General features: G+C 34.6%; 1 protein-coding gene across 1 annotated transcript in view; it reads right to left on the reverse strand.

The window, feature by feature from the left end:
* LOC140636377 (uncharacterized) overlaps positions 1-21391 on the reverse strand; it is a 499328-nt gene that overhangs the window by 196373 nt on the left and 281564 nt on the right. Inside the window, exon 5 of the mRNA XM_072831614.1 lies at positions 1518-1624. Coding sequence (XP_072687715.1) covers positions 1518-1624 — 107 coding nt within the window. The remainder of the gene's footprint in view (positions 1-1517; positions 1625-21391) is intronic.

Raw genomic sequence — 21391 nt, forward strand, 5'->3', positions numbered from 1 at the left:
TTGTACCTGATTCTCTTCATTGAAATAAATGACATAGATGTGCCTCTGTCTTTAAAGGTGTAAAGCAAACTACAAGAATGAACTGTTATATTTAACCTTCCTCCTAAAATAAAAACTGGCTAGAAATTAAAATTATAGCTATAACTGCTAGGTTGCTTGGTTCTCCCCAGAAGTCTAACAATAAAACTTTAACCTGAACTAGTTTGAGTGGCTACCTATTCCCTGCAACAATCCCTAATTGGTTATGTGCAATAAAACATAAGCAATATAAATAGGACAAGATTTCACGGAAAACTTCCCTACTTAGCTACACAGTGATTGTTCTTTAATTAAAAGCCCTTGATTACTTTTTTATTCCTACAGGAAGAGTCTGCAAGAATAAAAAGAAACACTTTCTTCTTCACCTCAGGATAGCCTCAACTCAAATCTTCCCAAAGTGTTTCAAACATACTGGCTCATAAATTCATACTTTATCAGGAAGCCTGATTGCTATAGGAAATTGGCCTTCTGCTTTGGGTAAGTCAAAAGGAGAAAGACAGAAAGTCACATTGTGGGCCAGGAAGGCACAAGAGGTTCAGTGTCCTGCTAAGAAATGAAATAGATTTATTTAGTAAAAACAAAAAGCAACCCCTTATTTTGAAAATCAATTTCTTTAACTTTACATAGAATTAGTCAAATCATGCCATTTTCCTAAATTAAATAAATTTGACTAGGTTATTATTAAGCCCCTTTCCAGTTTATAGCAAACTAAGCAAATGCTCACAATGCAATGAAAACTCAATAATTGGCTCAAAATTCACAAAACTATGTCTGAAATCATCGTCTGAATCCCTATAAATAAAAAGCATAAAATTTAATCTTCTTCTCAACAGGAATAATCATTTTATATACCCCAAATAGCCCATCCCAAAGCAAAAAATAACCAATTGTACAATGTTCACATGGTACAAATATACACAATTCTAAAATTAATTTCCGGAAGCATTGAAAGTTCTAAATTGTGGATGCGATCACTAGCTTAACCAGAAAACATTCCAAAGTTGGTTTTCTTTTGAGAGGATAATAGCCTCAAGAGCAAAGAAAAGTAATTCATAATATGTTAAATTCTTAAAAACTAGATGAAAGCGATGCTAGTATGCAATGGGCAAGTTTCCTATACACGTTCATATAAATAGACTATTCTATCTATCTATCTATCTATCTATCTATCTATCTATCTATCATTTGCTAATATTAAAACTACTTGATAACATAATGAATTTTGTTTCTCACTGAGGTAAACCTCTTGGATTTAACTTGAAGTCATGTCCATCAAAGCCTTTCTGGGGCAAAGAATGAGCCTGTATACCTAAGACAATTCCAAGAAAGCTGGTTTCTAATTTTAATCAAACATTGCCCTTCCCCCCTCAACCCGAAACCACAGGGTAAGTTCATTCCAATACAAGAACCATTACAAAAATCATTTTAGAAGACCCTTGACAACAGTAAAATTGGCCTCATTATCTTGGTGTACTCACACATTTTGTGCACAGGCCCAGGACATAAGGAGTCAAAACCACCTCTGATACTTCCTGACAGATTGGAGATGAACTGGATTCCACAGGGGTGCACACGCCAAGGACATCTAGAAGCCAAATGACAAAAAATTAACATCTCCAGTTTCTATCTGTGCAGATACAGGAGCAGCTCTGAGATTTTTAAACTCTGAATATACCACCAAGAGAATAAAGTCCATTTTTATTTTTTGTTATGCTCTGTTTCAAGGTTTCATCAAAATAGCATCATACTCTGAAATCAGATCTTCTATGTCAAAAACTTATTCCTTGGGCAGCCCGGGTGGCCCAGCAGTTTAGTGCCACCTTTAGCCCAGGGTGTGGTCCTGGAGACCTGGGATGGAGTCCCACATCAGGCTCCCTGCATGGAGTCTGTTTCTCCCTCAGCCTATGTCTCTGCCTCTGTGTGTGTGTGTGTCTCTCTCATGAATAAATAAATAAAATCTTTAAAAAAAAAAATTTACTCCTCTGTAATTTATGTTAGCCTGAGTTTTCATTTCAAAAGGGATAGAATTTCACATAGGATGTTGGCTTTTCATGAAGATTTATTCAAACATTTCTTGAATGTTATAATTAAATTTTTAACTTCTTCATAGAAAGAATATTTTAAAATGTCTAAAAGAGTGGTTAAGAAGTAAGCTTTGAGGAACTGGTATCAATTGGAATCAAGTTTCTTACAGATTAAAATGGGATACTAGCACCTACTTCATGATAGAGATGCTAGGATTAAACTTAAGCATAGTATCTGACATATGATGTTTAAAAGAAATATGAGATTTATTATTTTAATTAATACACACACACTTAAGAACCACCCTTTTTACTCCCTTTGCAGGTAGTTACCTCTTTTTAATTAATGAAGGCAATTATTGTAGAATATTGTCCCATACTCAAAAGGAGAAAAGCAGAGAGATTTAATGGAAAAACAAAGAACTTTCAATGAGCTTAGGGAATACTTCAAAGCTCAAAATCAACATTAAAAATCAGTAGCAGAATCCTCAAAAATAAAATCCAAACAACTATAAAGCATTTTGTAACATCTATTAAAAGCAGGAGACCAAGTGTTAAGAGCTGCACTATGTCCTATCAGTTCTCTCTATCTCATGCAGTGTCACTAGATGGTAGAACAGTCTCCTTAGGTTGTGTATTGTCTTTCATTTCTCCAAAATCAGAATCAAAGAAAATGTTTAAAAGTGAGTGATTTATTTGAATGTAATCCCAGAAAGCATTATCAAGAGATAAGGGAAGTAAAACCAGAAGGAGAACAAATACAATGATTTATAATCAAATCAGTGCCATTAAAAGCCACTGGATGCTTAACCTAGCAAAACCTTCTAAAAAGCCCTATGAAAGTGACTTTGGGATCATGTCCCCAAAGGAAGAAGAGGGGAAACATTAATCCACAGGCTCCCATTCCAGAGAGGCCAAAGGGCATTCTGAATATTGCCACCTATACTGTAATTCCAGGTTGCTCCTGTATGATTGCCAAACAGGTTCCCACAGGTGGTCTCATATCATGTGTGAGTGAGGCATTATTAATTTGTATCTACATGAAATAAACCAGAGCCTGAATGCAACTGATGGCAACAGCCACAGTTGAAATAAGTATTGAGAATTTGAAATAATGCGCTAGAGTTGAGCATACAAAAATCAGTGTAATATATCACATGAATAGGATAAAGAGGGGAAAAAAGAGGTTCTGGTTCAAGAGGATGACATAGGAAGACTCTGAGCTGACCCTTTCACAGAACACACCAAATTACAATTATTAATATAACAATTCCTTCTAAATAAGAACTGATGGCTGACTGAAGAGCTACTAAACAACCAAATATTGAGAGAACAAGAGAACAGCAAGGGACTCAGACACTGTAACAAAGAGAACCCCCAGCCCTAGGTTGCCAACAGCAGTGGGGAAGGATAGTTCTAAGGCTAGAGGAACAGATCTCTTTATCTTTGGGCACAGAAAAAAAAAAAAATCCATGGCTTAAAAGACCAATTAGTATTTAAAAGAGACAACACTACAACTCCACCAAATGGCAGAGGAGCTGCAAGAAAGCTCTTCAGATCAGAGGGACTGGAAAACAAGTTTATGTTCCCACCTTAATTTAAAAGCCTTGACTGAGGAACACATGGGTGGCTCAGCAGTGGAGCATCTGCCTTCGGCTCAAGGTGTGGTCCCAGGATTGAGTCCCACAGTGGGCTCCCTGTGAGGAACCTGTTTCTCCCTCTGTCTATGTCTCTGCTTCTCTCTCTGTGTCTCTCAGGAATAAATAAATAAAATCTTTTAAAAAATAAATAAAAACCTTGACTGGACTTTTAGAAAAGCCAAACAGGGTCTGGACACTGTGGGAGGTATTCCAGTCTTCTCTGTAGTTCATCACTTCAGACAAGCACACCCCAGTTGCCCTGTATGCTCAGACATAGAAAACAAGTACAGTTGCATAGAGGTTTTTTTTTGGGGGGGGGGGGGAGTGGGGGGAGGGGGTGGTAAAATTTGTCTTATTTTATTTTTCTCTTTGGTTTAATTCCTTTCTCATTCTTTTTTTTTTTTTTTGCTTCTTCATTTTGTCTTCTTTTTATTTTTAAAAGTTTTTCTCTTTATTATTTTATTTTTTTATTATTAGTATTTTTCATTATTATTTCTTTTAAAAGCCATGGTTTAAAAGAGTAACTAGCATCTATAGCCACAGCTCCAGCCATCCAGCAAAAGTCACCAAGTACACAGTCTACATAGGGGACTCTATACACAAGACCCATCCTTCAACTCTAGAAGTAGCCACTTTGCCTAATTCATAGAAACAGACACAGAGAGTCAAACAAAATGGAGAGACAAAGTAATATGCTCCAAATGAAAGAACAAGAGAAAAGCTCAGAAAAAGAACTAAATGAAACAAAGTTAAGCAATATGCCTGATAAAGAATTTAAAATAAGGATTGTAAGGATACTCACTGGACTGAAGAAAAGAATGGAAGAACTCAGTGAGACTTTCAATAAAGAGATAAAAAAAATTTTTAAAGAACCAGAGTTGAAGAATATAAATTTTTTGAAATAAAAAACACACTAGAGAGAATAAACAGTAGAAGAGAGGATGCAGAAGAACATATCAATGATCTGGAAGACTAGTTAATGGAAAGTACACAAGCTGAACAGCAAGGAGAAAAGAATTTTAAAAAATTAGGATTGAATAAGAGATCTTTTGGACATCAGGTGAATAAACATTCCTATTATAGGGGTCTCAGAAGAAGAGAGATAGAATTGTGTATAAAACTTATTAGAAGAAATAATAACCAAAAACTTCTTAACCTGGGAAGGGAACAGAGTAACATGATATATTCAATGTGATGAAAGGAAAAAACCTCCAACCAAGAATACTCTACCCAATAAGGTTATCATTCAGATTTAAAGGAGAGCTAAAGTTTCCCACAAACATAAGATAAAAGAATTTATCACCACTAAACCAGACTTACAAGAAATGTTAAAGAGACTTCTCTAAGTGGAAAAGAAATGGTTATAATTATACATAAGAAAAATATGAAAAAGATATAAAATATGCAAACATATACATAAAATGTGGAGAAGGGAGTATAAAAAGAAGAAAAGGAGAAAAGAAAAAAGTATTATATTTATATTTATGTTTTTATTTCTTATTTCTTGTTTCTTATTTGGTTTTCTTTAGAATGTGTTTGAACTTAAAGGACTATCAAATTAATATGAACTTCTATTTATTTATTATGATGTTATATATGAATCTTGTGGTAACCACAAACTCATAATCTATGATGGGTACATAAAAAATAAAGAGAAAGAAATCTGAACAAAACAATATAAACACTCACTGATCACAAAGGAAAAGAACAAGAGAGGAAAGAAATAGAGGATCTATAAAAACAATCAGAAGACAAATTTTTAGAAATGTTTATTTGTTTGTTTGTTTGTTTGTTTGTTTAACCAAGAGAGAGAGCACAAGTCGGGGATGGCAAGCAGAGAGAGAGGGAGAAACAGGCTTCCTGCTTAGCTGAGAGCCTAATGTGCGGCTCAATCCACAAATCTGGGATCATGACCTGAGCAAAAGACAGATGCTTATCTGACTGAGCCACCCAGGTGCTCCTAGAAAACAAAATTTCAAAATGGCAATAAGTATATAGTCATCCATAATAACATTAAATGTAAATGGCCTAAATGCTCCAATCAAAAGACACAGAATGAAAGAATGGAGAGAAAAAAAAACAAGACACAATGTATATCCTGACTCACCTCAAACTTGAAAACCCACTGCAAATCATCCTCAATGGTATAAAATGGAGAGATTTCTTTCTAATGTCAGGAACAAAACATGGATGTCCATTCTTACCACTTTAATCCAACACAGTACTAGAAGTCTAACCACAGCATTAGACAAGAAAAAGATATAAGGGACACCATATTAGTAAAGAAGTTAAACTCTCACAATTTGCAGATGGTATGATACTACACACAGCAAATCCTAAAGACTTCATCAAAAACTACTAGAAGTAATTTAAAAATTCAGTAAAGTGGCAGGATATAAATTTAATACCCAGAAATCAATAGTGTTTCTATATACTGACAAAAAAAGTTGCAGAGAGAGACATTTAGGAAGTAATCCATTTACAATTGCATCAAAAACAATAACATAGCTAGGAATAAACTTAACCTAGGAAGTGAAAGACCTATACTCTGAAACTCTAAAACATTAGTGAAAAAAATTAAATATGACACAAATAAGTGGAAAGATACTCCACGTTCATTCATTGGAAGAATTAATATTGTCAAAATGTCCATATTACCCAAAGCAATCCACAGATCAGTACAATCCCTATCAAAATACCAATGGCATTTTTCATAAAACTAGAACAATAGAAAATTGTATTGCACTACAAAAGACTCCAAATAGCAAAAAAAAAAAAAAAAAAATCCTGAGAAAGAATAACGCTGTAGGTATCATAATCCCGGATACCAAGATATACTACAAAGCTGTAGTAATCAAAACAGTATGGTACTGGGATCCCTGGGGCTCAACGGTTTGGCCCTTGCCTTTGGCCCAGGGTGTGATCCTGGAGTCCCAGGATCAAGTCACACATTGGGCTCCCTGCACGGAGCCTGCTTCTCCCTCTGCCTGTGTCTCTGCCTCTCTCTCTCTGTGTCTCTCATGAATAAATAAATAAAATCTTTTTTTAAAAACAGTATTGTACTGACACAAAACTGACACATAGATCAATATGATAAGAAATATGGTATATATTGGTATACACACACACACACACACATGCTCACACACAGAGGAATATTAGCCATAGAAAAGGATGAGATTGTTCCATTTGAGACAATATGGATGGATCTAGAGGCTATTATACTATGCTATCGGTCAGACTGAGAAAGACAAACACCACATAATTCCACTCATAAATGGAATATAAAAAAAGAATAAACAAAAAGCAGAGCCAGAACCATAATGAGAGAGAGCAAACTAATGTTTGTCAGAGCGAAGGGGGTTAGGGCATCGGGCAAAATGTGTGAAGAGAAATGGGAGATAGAGGTCTCCAGTTATGGAATAAGTAAGTCACAGGAGTAAAAAGCAGAGCATAAGGAATACAGTCAATATTATAATAGCGATTTAATGGATTTTTTAGTAGCTATGCTTGTGTTGAACATAACAAAATGCATAAACTTGTCAACTCACTAAGCTGTACACCTAAAACTAATGTAACATTGTCAACTATACTCAAATTTTAAAAAATTTTGAAGGACTATATAGCAGGAAAAACAAATCATCTCAACTGATGCAAGAAATGGTTTTATGAAATCTAATACCCTTCCATGATAGATACATTCAACAAACTGAGAAGAAAATTTCATGGTAAATAGAGATGATAAAGGGCATTTATAAGCAACCCATGGCCAAAATTATACTCAGTAATGAAAGGCCTAAAATTTTCCCCTTAAGGTCAACAAAATGAAGATGCGGTTTTAACCCTTTGTATTCAACACTGTACTGGATACTCTAGCCATAGTAATTAGGCATGAAAAAAAAAATCTGTCCATATTTGAAAAAAAATGAAAAAAATTATTTTTATTCACAGATAAAACTTGGCTGTAGGTTGTAAAAATCTTCTGTGCCCATGCCTGCAACCAGCCTTTGAAAGGCTAAATGGTGTACAGTTAACATTTAAACTTGTAGTAACATTGCCTTGGATGAGAGGAAAAGGATACTAAAATATATCTTTGATTTCTCTCTGCTTCTTACGATGCTGAAACTTCCATCTCATTGTACACTTAAAAATAAAAATAAGGCTACACTCAATACAAAGGCCAACTCTAACTTTTTCAAGAATGCAAAATGAGAACTAACTTCCTCAATTCCCAGAAGCCAAGATTGTGTAGAGACCAGTGAACCTTTGTCAATCTTCCCACAAGACATCAAGCGCCCTTGATCCTTGGATGCCTGCTGGAAGAGTCTCTAGGGCTCCCTTTGGGTGACTGTTTTTATCTACCAAAAAGCTTATTACAAGAGAGAAATCCATTTAGCCTCTCTCTATGGTGGCAAGGAGAGGAGGAAAATTTATATGAGTGTGAGTGTGTGTGTGTGTGTGTGTGTGTATGTAAGTAATGTATAACTTGTGTAGGCATGAATAATATATACTTATTTCCTATATTATCCAGGAAATTTATAACTTTCTCAGCAACCTTGAATGAGGTATTATTATTTTTGCTTTATAAAATAGAAAACTGGGGATTCAAAATAACTTGCTAAATGCAGAGTAGACAGAGGACTATACAAGTATTTGGATTCACACTATGTGCCGTATATCCTGTATTCTTTCCATTCTACCACACTCTACCAGTGTGGCCATCACTTTAAAAAAAAGAAAAGAAAGATAAATAAAGAAAAAGCAGGTATAGCAGGTTTAAGATTAAGAAACAGTTAACAGCTTTTTAAAATTTGGATCCATGAAATAAATTATATGACATTTCTTAATAAACTCCTTTAATCTGCTAGTCAAAACATGTAATATCAACCCATTTTCCACTATGTTTGAACGACAATTTATTCATGTTAAACAGGAGGTATGTTTTATCCCCTGCTCCTTTCCCAGATATAAGAGATGATCACATATATGTGCTATTTAGATACTCTTCTCAACAGAGATACAAAGGCAATTAAACTGAGCTTATTAATTTTACAGTTTCGTTTGCAGCCTCAAAAGCAACAAGGCTACATGTGTAACCCCCTTTTTATGGAATCTTACTGAGATCGATACAGTAAATCTCCCACACACTAAGACTAATTTATTGAGCTATAAACCATGGTGCAATCACTTTTGTGCTGTTGTTCATTCACACACAAGAATAAAGTTATAGATACCACTTAGATAAAAATACTGACACCAAGGAATATTTTGTGTTTATTTTAGATTAAGACCTACTGAACATTGACGTATACACATACATATACACACTTTATCAGTAATGTTCTCATTTTATTTGATGATGATTCTGTTTAACAATAATAAACAGTCTGAAAGAAACCAGTCTGAGAATATAGGGTATCAGCTGTTAAGAACAAATCTATGTTTTACACTTAAAGCCAAACCATAAAAAAAACACATTGTATATTTGACTGCAGCAAGTGAATACAAGGTTAAAATGGGTAACATGCATTTAAAATTCCTTACTATAGGTACAGCATGTGCACCTGTAGAAACATTACTGAGTAACTATCCTGTATTACAGGTACACTGTGTACTAGAACTCTGAAAAATAATAAGGAAAAAAAGTATGATCTTTTAATAGACTTTGTAGCTAAAAGGGAAAACAAACTCACCTAATTGAAATAGATGACTGTAACTGCATTTGCAGACATATTTGACACCTCATATCCACATAAATTCATTCATTTAGACTTCATCATTAACTGAACCCACAGCTAGGTACGGGGAGAAACAGAGGTGAATAGGAGAGATATCTGCCTACATGTCTAATGTGTCTTAATGCATAAATCTTTAAGGGCATATATGTATACCAAAAAGCCAGAGATGAACAAGCATAAAGAGTGATGAAGGAGGTGCTAAGGATGTAGTAGTGACCCACTAACCCTCAGTATACAGTGATATCTACTAAACTAATAATAATAATTCCTATATTTTCATGTAGTTTCAATGAGGCACACTATTAATCACACCTTTCATCTCTACTCATAATTCCAGATCTTTGATCTCAGAGCACTATACTGCTGCCATCCAAATTTGTTTTAGCAACCCAGTGTGGAAAGACAGCAACTAGCACCTAACTTTGGCTGATCAGCTACTTCTGGCCTCCCTGACAACATCTTTGCACACATAAAACCATGCTTCCTACTCCTATTTAGTATCTTGATATCTCTTATTGCTCAGGGACCCTGTGAATAATACAAAGGGAGTTTACATTTGCCAGCCATCCTTGCAGTAGAGGGGGCCATGTAACTGAGTTATGTGGCCAGTGATTATGAATGGAAGTGCTGTATGAATGCCACTTTAATCTCTGACCCCCAGAGCAGGCTGCACAAGGCACCATCCTCTCTTTCTCTATCTACTGCCCATGGGACAGCAAGATGCACTTGTACCTACATGTTGAAGATTATAGCATTATTACAACAGGGGAAGCCCCTGAATCCTTAAATGACCACATGGTACAAAACCTTCTGTACGTTTCTCATCATGGACTAGAAAGAAAGAATTCCTAAATGCTTAATAACCAATATGGTATCCCCACTTTTTGAAAGTTCACATTATACCACTTTGCTTTTATAAAATACCTACATCTAAGTACCTGTTTTCACTAATCAAAAGGAATCCAAAGGAGATTTTTCACTTTTATGAAAAAAGGTGAAAATCCAAAATAGTGTTAAGTGTTTGTTTTGCAGCAGTTATAGAGTCAGTGTGTACAAGAGTGGCCCCATCAAGCTCTTTCCCTAGAAACCAATCTTAGCATCTTAGCATCAAGCCACTATAGCTTTGAACCGTGTTTGTGAGCATCTGTGCTTTGTCTCAATTTATTTTGTGCACCTATTAGCAAGATGTGTTGTAAGGTTATTACAAAAGGCTGAGAGATTATTTTTGGGGTCTAGGAATGCTCAAATATTTTTCATATAAACTAATGGTAATTATTTCTTTACTTCATACCATTTTGGCTCAAGAAAGTCTTCATAGGGACACTCTAATTTCACGTAGCAGGGAATCCTGCATTATGTTATGCTTGTCTGAAGAATTGAGAGAATAGAACTCCAATAAAAAAATATGCAAAAACAAAAACAAAAAAAATCTTGCCGTTCTGGGCATGTAAAGAGAGTAGGGACTGAAAATAGAAATAAGACATAACTGATTGGTCAAAGGAAACATAATTTGAAAGCTAGCACTCTTTCTTTTAAGCACAACTGTTCTTTTCTAAATCCACATTATTGCTTATGTAATTCTATACCACCCCCACCACCATGATATCACTATCAACCATACCTCCAGCCCCTGTCCTAGCTCCTGGACTGCTCTCCACTGTTTTTGTTAATTTATGTCCTTCCAGACGCAATTCTCAAATTGTCTGCACAAGAAATCTTATCCAGGTAACATCTCTATCCTTTGATCACTGCTTCTCTGAATCCCCTGGCATCTACACATACTTCATTAGAGTGAGACAATTATTTGTCAAGTGTTTGATTTCCCTGTGAGTACTTCAAAGGCAGGAATCACCATTTTTGGCATCGCTGACACAGTCCAGAACTGTGCCGAGAGTATATACTTATATATATTTGTTAAATCCTTTTTTAATAACTGACATCACAAACTTTTTTCAAACTTTTATTTTTGTTTTTCCAATACAATTTCAAGCTGCTTTGAAGTCAGATTTGCATTATGTACTCTTTTCCCTCATAAGCCTACTTCTGTGTCATGCAGTAAGCAGATAACCAAATATACTATTAAGCAATCATTTCACTCTATATGTTTTTCCAAATGCTTAAAGTATAGTTAGAAAATTAAAGGCTATTTGAGAAAAAAAGAAAACTTTATATATTCTATAGTTATTTTTTACTTTCCCTCTAATTCTAATTAGAGGAAGCCTCTAATTCTTGGGCCATGGGTAGAAGGGAAATGTCAGAAATCTTCAGGAATAGGTACTGAAAGAGTATTTCTAAAAATGTTCCATTATTCAACATAGAAAATTAAAATAAACAACAGGCATCCTTCCCATTTCTAATGGGTGTGTAGTTAACCTTCTACCAGAAAGCTATCACTCTAGAAAAAATATATTTCCCATTACTTCTAATACTAGTCATTTCTCCTTATATTACCCCTTATTTGCCTACCACATAGGCATTACCATTCATTGCTAAGATTATCCTATTATGAGAAAAAAATGTACCTCAACCTACTTTAGTGTATGCTTCTTAAGATCATCTATTTAATTTATTATTCTTTGCTGCCTTATCTTCCTTCTGGTTTTAATTTGGATTCCTATATAGATATGTCCATAGAAAAAGGCTACTCATGGATAGATTGGTATTCCAATATATATGATGGTATCTTGCTCATTTATCCTAACAAATTGACATTCCAGGATATTTGTTAATAACTATGAAATTTATTAAATGTACTTTTGCACAAAGACTGCACCACTGGCTGCATGATGACTATGTGGATCATGGTTAACTGGACAAGATAATACCACCCAATAAAGAGCATCATGTTGGCCATCCAAAGTTTCTCTTGGGATGTCTACCATATTGTGTACTTTACATCTATTAAGCACCTGATAATCTACTCATTTCAGGTCTTATCTGCTGAAGTAGTAGTTTAACTATATAATATTTATGATTCCCCTTGAACCTGAGAATCCATGGCTCTAAGGTATAAGTACCTCCAAAAAAGAGTATAGTTTATTCCTGTGTATCTCTATTGTGGACTGAATGTTTGCATCTCCCTAAAATTCATATGTTGAAAATCTAATCCCAAATGTTATGGTGTGAGGAGGTAGGGCCTCTGGGAAGTGATTAGGTCATGAGGATGGAATCCCTATGTATGGGATTAGTGCATTATAAAGGAACCCCAGAGAACTCTCTTCCCTCTTCCACCATGTGAAGACACAAGATGATGGCCATCTATAAATCAGATATTGGGCCCTTATACGACACCAAATCTGCCAGCACATTGATCTTAGGCTTCTCAAACCCCAGACCTGTAAGAAATAAATTTCTGTTGCATATAAGCCACCCAGTCTATAGTCTTTTTGTTATAGCTACCCAAATAGACTAAGACAATCCCTACTGTCCAACATAGTTCGAGACAAAGTAGGTAACCAAAATGAATATGTTGGACTGTTTATTGATTTACTGTAGGCTTTAAATTTATTGTTTCCCCTTTATCTTAATTAGTTATGGAGAGTTATGGAGACTAGAAGTGGTAGAAAGGGAGAAATATGCTCAATAGAAGAACTATGATGTGTCAGGCATTGAAGCGAGTACTACATCCTAACAACCATGGAAGTAGGTGTTATTTTATTTCCATTTTACAAATGAAGAATTTATAGTTCAGAGCAATTATTTGTTCAGTATGACAATGGCAGGATTATATAATTGGTAGGATTTGAATTCAAGATTTTCTGCTTATCCTACTGTCACCTTCTACCAGCCTCCACATAGTTTAACACCAGCCCATTTCAGAATTCCTGTACAAAATAAACACAGTTAAATATTTACAAGATTAATGACTCCACTGTTGTTCTCTGAACTAACAGGAACTATAACAAGCAGTGACTACGTGGGACTTTGTCGCTTCTCTTACTCCTTCCCACCCACCCTCCATATTTCTGCTAAAATTTTGAGTCAATTGTTTAGAAGGCCTACTTCAGAAGTTTTGTGTTATAACTGTACCTATCTTACCTATTTAAAAGAGTCAAATTGTACTCCTTTGTTTTCTCTGGGTTAGAAAAAGATAAAGTGGGAAAAAAGAAAATTTTTTTTTAAATAATCAAATATAATTTTACTGGAAGAGGCCAATAAGGCTAAAGAACGCCAGGGAGAAAAGATCCTAGTAGTTATGAGGTTGAAAAGAGGAATCTGGATCTTTCAGGAGATGTCATTTGAGTTAGAAGATATGCATTGTGTAATATATGCCCTCTCTTTTGATTTTTCCAAATTCTACTCTATTCATTAAAGTTTATGTATAAGTGGAGTTTTATTTTGAAGATACTCAAAAAGGACAAGATAACTAATAACAACATTAAATCAAGAGGCATTCAAATTTTAGTAAAAGAAATTCAACACTTAAAAAATCCTAGTATATGGTTGTCAAGTAAATATTGAAGTTTATTTAAAATTAGTAGCCTCTCTGAGATATTGACATGACCCAGGTAGGCCCTGACAAAAATTTTCTAAACTGTGAGAAATTGCCTTAAAAGTGTAGCTGACAGCTTCATCAACACACTCATCTGAATCTAGAATTTTGGTACTAATTATAATTTAAAGCAGCATGTATCGGAAAAGGTTAGATTTGTGAGCTTCATTTTGTATTTCAATACTGAATACAAATCAACAAATTCACTATTTACATGAAACAAATAAAAATATATTTTAATGCTATTATTTTTGACATTGCCTATCTTTCATATATATTTGATTTAAGAATTATAACTTTCTTTTTTTTAAGATTTTATTTATTTATTCATGAGAGACACAGAGAGAGAGAGAGAGAGAGAGAGGCAGAAACACAGGTAGAGGCAAAAGCAGGCTTCCTGTGGCAACCCCGATGCGGGATTTGATCCTAGGACTAGGATCACACCCTGAACCAAAGGCAGATGCACAATCAGTGAGCCGCCCAAGTGCCCCACTGACTTGGTAGTTTATTATTTATTTATTTTTTAATAATAAATTTATTTTTTATTGCTGTTCAATTTGCCAACATACAGAATAACACCCAGTGCTCATCTCGTCAAGTGCCCCCCTCAGTGCCTGTCACCCATTCACCCCCACCCCCCACCCTCCCCCCCTTCCACCACCCCTAGTTCATTTCCCAGAGTTAGGAGTCTTCATGTTCTGTCTCCCTTTCTGATATTTCCTACCCATTTCTTCTCCCTTCCCTTATATTCCCTTTCACTATTATTATATTCCCCAAATAAATGAGACCATATAATGTTTGTCCTTCTCCGATTGACTTATTTCACTCAGCATAATACCCTCCAGTTCCATCCACGTTGAAGCAAATGGTGGGTATTTGTCATTTCTAATGGCTGAGTAATATTCCATTGTATACATAAACCACATCTTTTTTATCCATTCATCTTTCAAAAAAAAAGAATTATAACTTTTTTTGCTAAAATATCTTTGTTTTCTTAGATAATAGAGATCTTTACTCATTCCAAAAAAAGTAGTTATTGAATCTAGTATAACATGATAAGCACTAAATCCTGTATATTCAGGATGATCAAAGCAGATATTTGATGAGTTTCAACCTCAGGAGAATACATAGTTTATCAGGGGAAGTCAGATACTTTTTAAGTTACACAAACAATTTCATAATTTCAACATGTGATGCTGTTGGTTATTTCAACATCCTTACTTAGCAATAAGTTAATAATCCTACATTGATGTCCTAATCTTTTTTCTGGCCCATGAAGTATAGAAATTTGAAAACCACTGGAATCAGGGTATAAAAACAGGTCAAGAAACTGGAGTAAAAGGGCAGTGTTCATCATAAGGGAATGGAGGAAATAGCATTTACAAAGCAAGAATGTTATAATCAGAGTAGATATATTTGTGGTTTAAGATCTGCATAGCAGAGCAGTTTGGCAGTGATAATCCTTTTAGTATAAAACTAAGTAAATAAGCTGCTGAAGCACATGAAGATGACTAGATTTGCTGTGGACTTAGGCACCAAAGGTGTCACATGTATTATCATTACAACAGATAGATGAGACATACTACAATTATCATTCTACAGGTGAAGGAAATAAGGCACAAAGAGATTAAGAAAATTGCCCAAGGTCACATAGCTAGAAGTGATTCAACCCCATCTCTATTCCCCAATCAGTCCTTCAATTTCCATGCTCTATAGCCTCCAATGAAAAAGGTCATTAGAATAATGGAAACCAAAGCACAGTAAGGCTAGGGAAATAGATGGGTCATCAGTAGGATGGCTGGAAGAAGACTGTGAACCAACTTACAAGATCCCCAATTAAATATCAGTTAATATACAGGTGGCTTTTGGAGTGTGTCAGACACTAGTAACCAATACAGCCTGAATATAAATCAGAGCACCCTAGGAAACAATGGTATATTTTCCTAGGATCCAGTGAGGTTAATTTTTTTCTTTTTGCTACCCAGAAGTAATTAAATTCAGCAGCCTAGCACCCCCAGGAAATATTATTCAAAATGCCGTTTCATGGGAATTTGCTCTACAATAGTAATCCCACATTTGTAAAAATTAGACTCATTATTTATTTCACCTCTATTATCAAATAGAAAAGCCTCTCATTTTCCACCTCTATCAACAAGCTGGTAGGGCTCTATTACTTTTGGATATTTTTAAACCTAGCACTATCACTTTGGTCACTCTATCATGGGACATGGTATCTAGAATCAATTGAGATGTAGAGTAATGAACACATAAATCACTTTGTAATCATCAAATTGAATAAATATTTGTGATTTTTTGATGTCCAAAAGCCAATCAAGGTATCACTTTTAAATGTGTATCTATTAATTATTAATTAAACACTGTAATCTTTATTAATAAATTTTACTAAAAATGATATATGCCTCTTCTCATTAACCCTCATGAAGCTACAACCAAACTTCTTTCTGTTCACCATCACCACCTTCTACTTTTACCACATTTCTTACATGAGTTCAACATAGAAAGCAAGTTTAAAATTCTCCTCAACAAAAGGCATCATTGGAATAATGTTTTTTTATCAATATTATTTAGATTTTGTTTTAGTGCTGAGAATACTGAGGAAATTTACTTTTGTTAATTAATTTCTGCCTAATATGCAAAACAACTTAACTTCATAATTATAATTTAACAATTTTCCTCACCAATTTCATCTATTTATCCTCTCATAGTCATACACATTTTTAATTACATACATAGGTATTTTTAAATTTTTCATGAAATATAATACTTATATAATAGAAGTTTATAAATGGCTGAATTTTTATAAAGCAAAGCCCAACCTTCTAGATCAAGAAACAAAACATAAATATCACCATTTGAAAAACTCCTTTTGAAATAATACATCTAGACAATGATCATCAATGACTGCTAACCTTACTGAAAGAGAGACAAGCAGATTCTACATTCTTTCTTTTTTTTTTTTTTTTTTTTTTTTTTTTTTTTTTATTTATTTTTATTGGTGTTCAATTTACTAACATACAGAATAACACCCAGTGCCCGTCACCCATTCACTCCCACCCCCCGCCCTCCTCCCCTTCTACCACCCCTAGTTCGTTTCCCAGAGTTAGCAGTCTTTACGTTCTGTCTCCCTTTCTGATATTTCCCACACATTTCTTCTCCCTTCCCTTATTTTCCCTTTCACTACATTCTTTCTAACAGGAGTAAACAACCCATCTGTATTCTCCCCACACACACACCTCCCCAGCCCATGGAGCCTAAACCAAATCAAATCTCTAATTTTTTTTATAAATATATTTTTTACTGGTGTTCAATCTGCCAACATATAGAATAACACCCAGTGCTCATCCCGTCAAGTGCCCACCTCAGTGCCCGTCACCCAGTCACCACCTCCCCCTCCCCCCGCCCACCTCCCCTTCCACCACCCCTAGTTCGTTTCCCAGAGTTAGGAGTCTGTCATGTTCTATCTCCCTTTCTGATACTTCCCACTCATTTTTTCTCCTTTCCCCTTTATCCTCTTTCACTATTTTTTCATATTCTCTAATTTTAACTTCCAGTTTACAGGAAATACAGGAGACAGAGGAACATTTAACAACAAGAGGGAGAAGCAATTAACAAATACCAAGACTAGAAAACTCTATAGGGCAAATAAACTAGTACTAGTTTCTTCAAACAACAACAAAAGAAAAAGAAAGAGAATGAGAGCTTAAAGATGAAAAGAATTTAAACTGTAGAATAACGATGTACTTTTTCATCCAAAACAGGATATTTTAGAGAGGTAAAAGGGATATCATTGAAATGGAACTTTGGAGAATCTAGAATGTACAGTCACACCACTCAAGAGGCATAGCAGTCAAATAAAAGGTTAGCCATTTTGTGGTTCCTGATTTGAATAAATAAACTGTTAAACAATTGAGAATATCAGGGAAATTTGAATACTGATTGGATAACTGATTATCTTAAGAAATTAAATTTCTTAATGTGATAATGGTATTGTATGTTTTTTAATAATTTGTGTCTTATAAGTACATAAAAATATTTCTACATTTGAAGAGATATGATGTATAAGATTTGTTCAAAAATGATCCATGTTGTAGTTAGCCATAATGGGGTAATAAAGATGAAATAAGATGGTTCATAAATTTATAACTTATCTATTTTTAAAATCTATATTACATATATAACATTATATACTACTTTAGCATATTAATTTTACTTGCTATATTATATTTCACTGTATGACTACAACATACATACTTATCCATTCTAGGTGATTGGACAATTGAATCCTTTCCAGTTTTTGGCTATTGCAACATATTATGGGGACATGTTCATATATTCCTATTAGATGTGTACCTTTGAATGGAATTAGTATGTCAAAGGGTATGCATATCTTCAATTTTAGTTGATGATGCCAGTTTTTCAAACTGATTGTTCAATTCATATCCTCACTAGCTGAGTATCTTAGCCTGTTTGGGCTGCTATATGAAAATAATACAGACTGTATAGCTTATAAACAACAGAAACTTAATTCTCATACTTCTGGAGGCTTGGAGTCTGAAATCAGGGTGCCAGCACAATTGGGTGAGGGCCCTCTTCATGGTTCATAACAAATACCTTCTCTTTGTATCCTCTCAGAGAGACAGAATAATGCCATTGATAAACAGTGATCCTTAATTTTGATGTTTTAGTTTGAGTTCCTCCAAAATAGCAGCAGCTAGGATCTCTCTGAGACTTCTTTTATAAGGCACTAATCCCATTTATAAGAACTCCACCCTCATAATCTCATCACTTCCCCAAACCCCCACCTCCTAATACTATCAACATTGGGAGTTAGGATTTCAATATGTGAATTTTAAGGGGGCACAAACTTCAGACCATAGCACTTGCATAGAGGAATTTTTATTGCTTGACATTTGGTATTGTCCTTATTCTAAATTTTACCCATTCTGATGGGTGTGTATTGGCATCATATGTGCTTTAATTTGGATTCAGAGTTGAGTGTCTCTTCCCTATGTTAATGGCTTGTATACAAAACAAGCCTACTTTTCTAAAATATTATTTCTCTCTTTTTATTTATAGGTTTTCTTTTTTAGATGTTAAGGATATAAGATTTATTTGATTACATTTTTGAGAGTTTCTACTCCTATTACTCTTTATTAACACCATTGGTAAGCAGTTTTTCTTAATTTTATTTTTTTAAGGTTTTATTTATTTATTCATGAGAGGCACAGAGAGAGAGAGAGACAGGCAGAGACACAGGCAGAGGGAGAAGCAGGCTCCATGCAGGGAGCCTGATGTGGGACTCAATCCCAGGACTCCAGGATCACACCCTGGGCCAAAGGCAGGCACTAAACTGCTGAGCCAACCAGGGATCCCAGTTTTTCTTAATTTTAATGTTTAGTTTTAATTTCTCCAAAAATAGATCCAAGATAGGCACTTGCATGTAGTAGTTTAATTATGAAAAGATCCTAGGTATTAGAGGTGAGGGACTAGGAAGAGTTAGGGAGGAAAGGAAAGCAAATATAAAGGTGCATTTTTACATCACACTCTAGGAAGCAGGGCTCTTTCCAGAATTGTCTGTCTGAAGGACAGGAGACTGAAGCATTTATCCCAGATCTTACCCTATTGTTTTAGGACTGTGCTTTAGTAATACCATACTCTCAGATTGTGTTTGCACATTGGCCAAGAGAATCCTTGGTATGACAAAAGGCCATGGGAAAGAAACTCTAAAACACTGTCAGAGAAGTATGAGTCATCATGGATCTATCCTTCCAGTAGATAGGTCAAGGGAATTAGAATGGCTAAAATTAGAGATGGTTCAAGGAAATTAGATATGGGTCAAGGGAAAATGATATGTGCACCAATGGCAACTGTTAAAATATAGTTCAATTTAATATTTTCCCCATGATTAAAGCATTTTGTGTGCAGTTTTTTAAAAAATCCCTATCTCAAGGTCACAATGATATTTTTCTATAGCATTGTTTAGAGTATAATTTTTTTCGCCATAACATTTAAGTATACAACCCTATTGAAGTTTATTTTTGATTAGGGTATGATGTGCAGTCAAGTTTCACTTTTTTCTATCCAATTATTTCTGTAATATATATTGAAAAGTCAAATCTTTACCCACAATGTCATCTTTGCACTAGTCAAATATACAGATATATGTGGCTCTGTGATAGACTAAAGGTGACTGCAAATTCTTAGTCACTCCTCCTATTGAGAAGTAGAATATATTTCCTGCCCCCTTCCCATCCCCCTGATCTGGGCTGGACTTGTAACCTTCTTTGACCATTAGAATGTGGCAAAAGAGCAGTTGTGTGAGTTCCAAAAGTAAACCCTTCTGCTTTTGGATATTTGGAACACACCTTCTTAGAACTCCTTAGAATCTTGAGAGAAGGCCAAACCATGTGGAAAGGCCAAACGGAGGCTTGAGATGCTGTGATCAGCAGACCTAGCTGATCTCTCAGCTAACAGCCAGCATTAACTGCTAGACTTATATGAATAATCCATCTAAGAAATTCTGTCCTCGTTGAGATTCCTGAAGACTGCAGCTTCAGCTGACATCATTTGGAGAAAAGGACCATTCTGCCGAGTCTAAAGAATCATGAGAAAAAATAAATGGTTGTTGATGTTTAAGCCACTAAGCTTTGGGATAATTTGTTATACCACAATAGAGAATGAAAACAATAGGCTTCTGGGCCTTATGTTCTGCTCCACTGGTCCATCTATCTATTCTAGCCACACAGTCTTAATTCCTATGGCTTTGGAGTAAATAATAATCTGGTAGAGCAATTCTTCCTACCCTGTTCTTCATCATTAAGACTATCTTGTCTATTCTGACAATCCATATTCTTATCTAGATTTTAAAATTTGCTTTTCTTTCAAGTCTCAAAAATTACCTGTTGGGCTTTTGAATTGAATTGCATTGAATACATAAATAAATTTGAAGAGAATTTATATCTTTATAATATTGAATATTTCAATTATAATATTTCAGTAACATAGTTCTCCATTTATTTAGGTCTTCTTGAGCATCTCCCAATAACATTTTATAGCTTTTTGTATAAGTCTTTTACATTTTTGCTAGATATGTGTCTAATTATATAATATTTTTATGTTATTGAAAGATGTGTTATAAATTGCATTTTACCTCATTGTTACTGGTACATAGAACTAAATTGATTTTTATATTTTTCTTATATTCAACCACCTTATTAAATTTGCATATTAATCCTAAAATCCTAAAAATATTTGATATGTACCCAACCATATCATATTTAATAGAACTTTTATTTATTCCTTTAAAGGCTTATTTCCTTTTTCCTTATGTTTTCTTAAATTTCTTATTACAAGTAAAAAAGTAAAACACTAAGTAGCATTCTTTTTTCACTCTTTGATCTCAGACAAAACAATTTTAACATTTCACCAGTAGGTATG

The sequence above is a fragment of the Canis lupus genome, chromosome 7, assembly GCF_048164855.1.
Source record: "Canis lupus baileyi chromosome 7, mCanLup2.hap1, whole genome shotgun sequence".
NCBI classification, from domain to species: domain Eukaryota; kingdom Metazoa; phylum Chordata; class Mammalia; order Carnivora; family Canidae; genus Canis; species Canis lupus.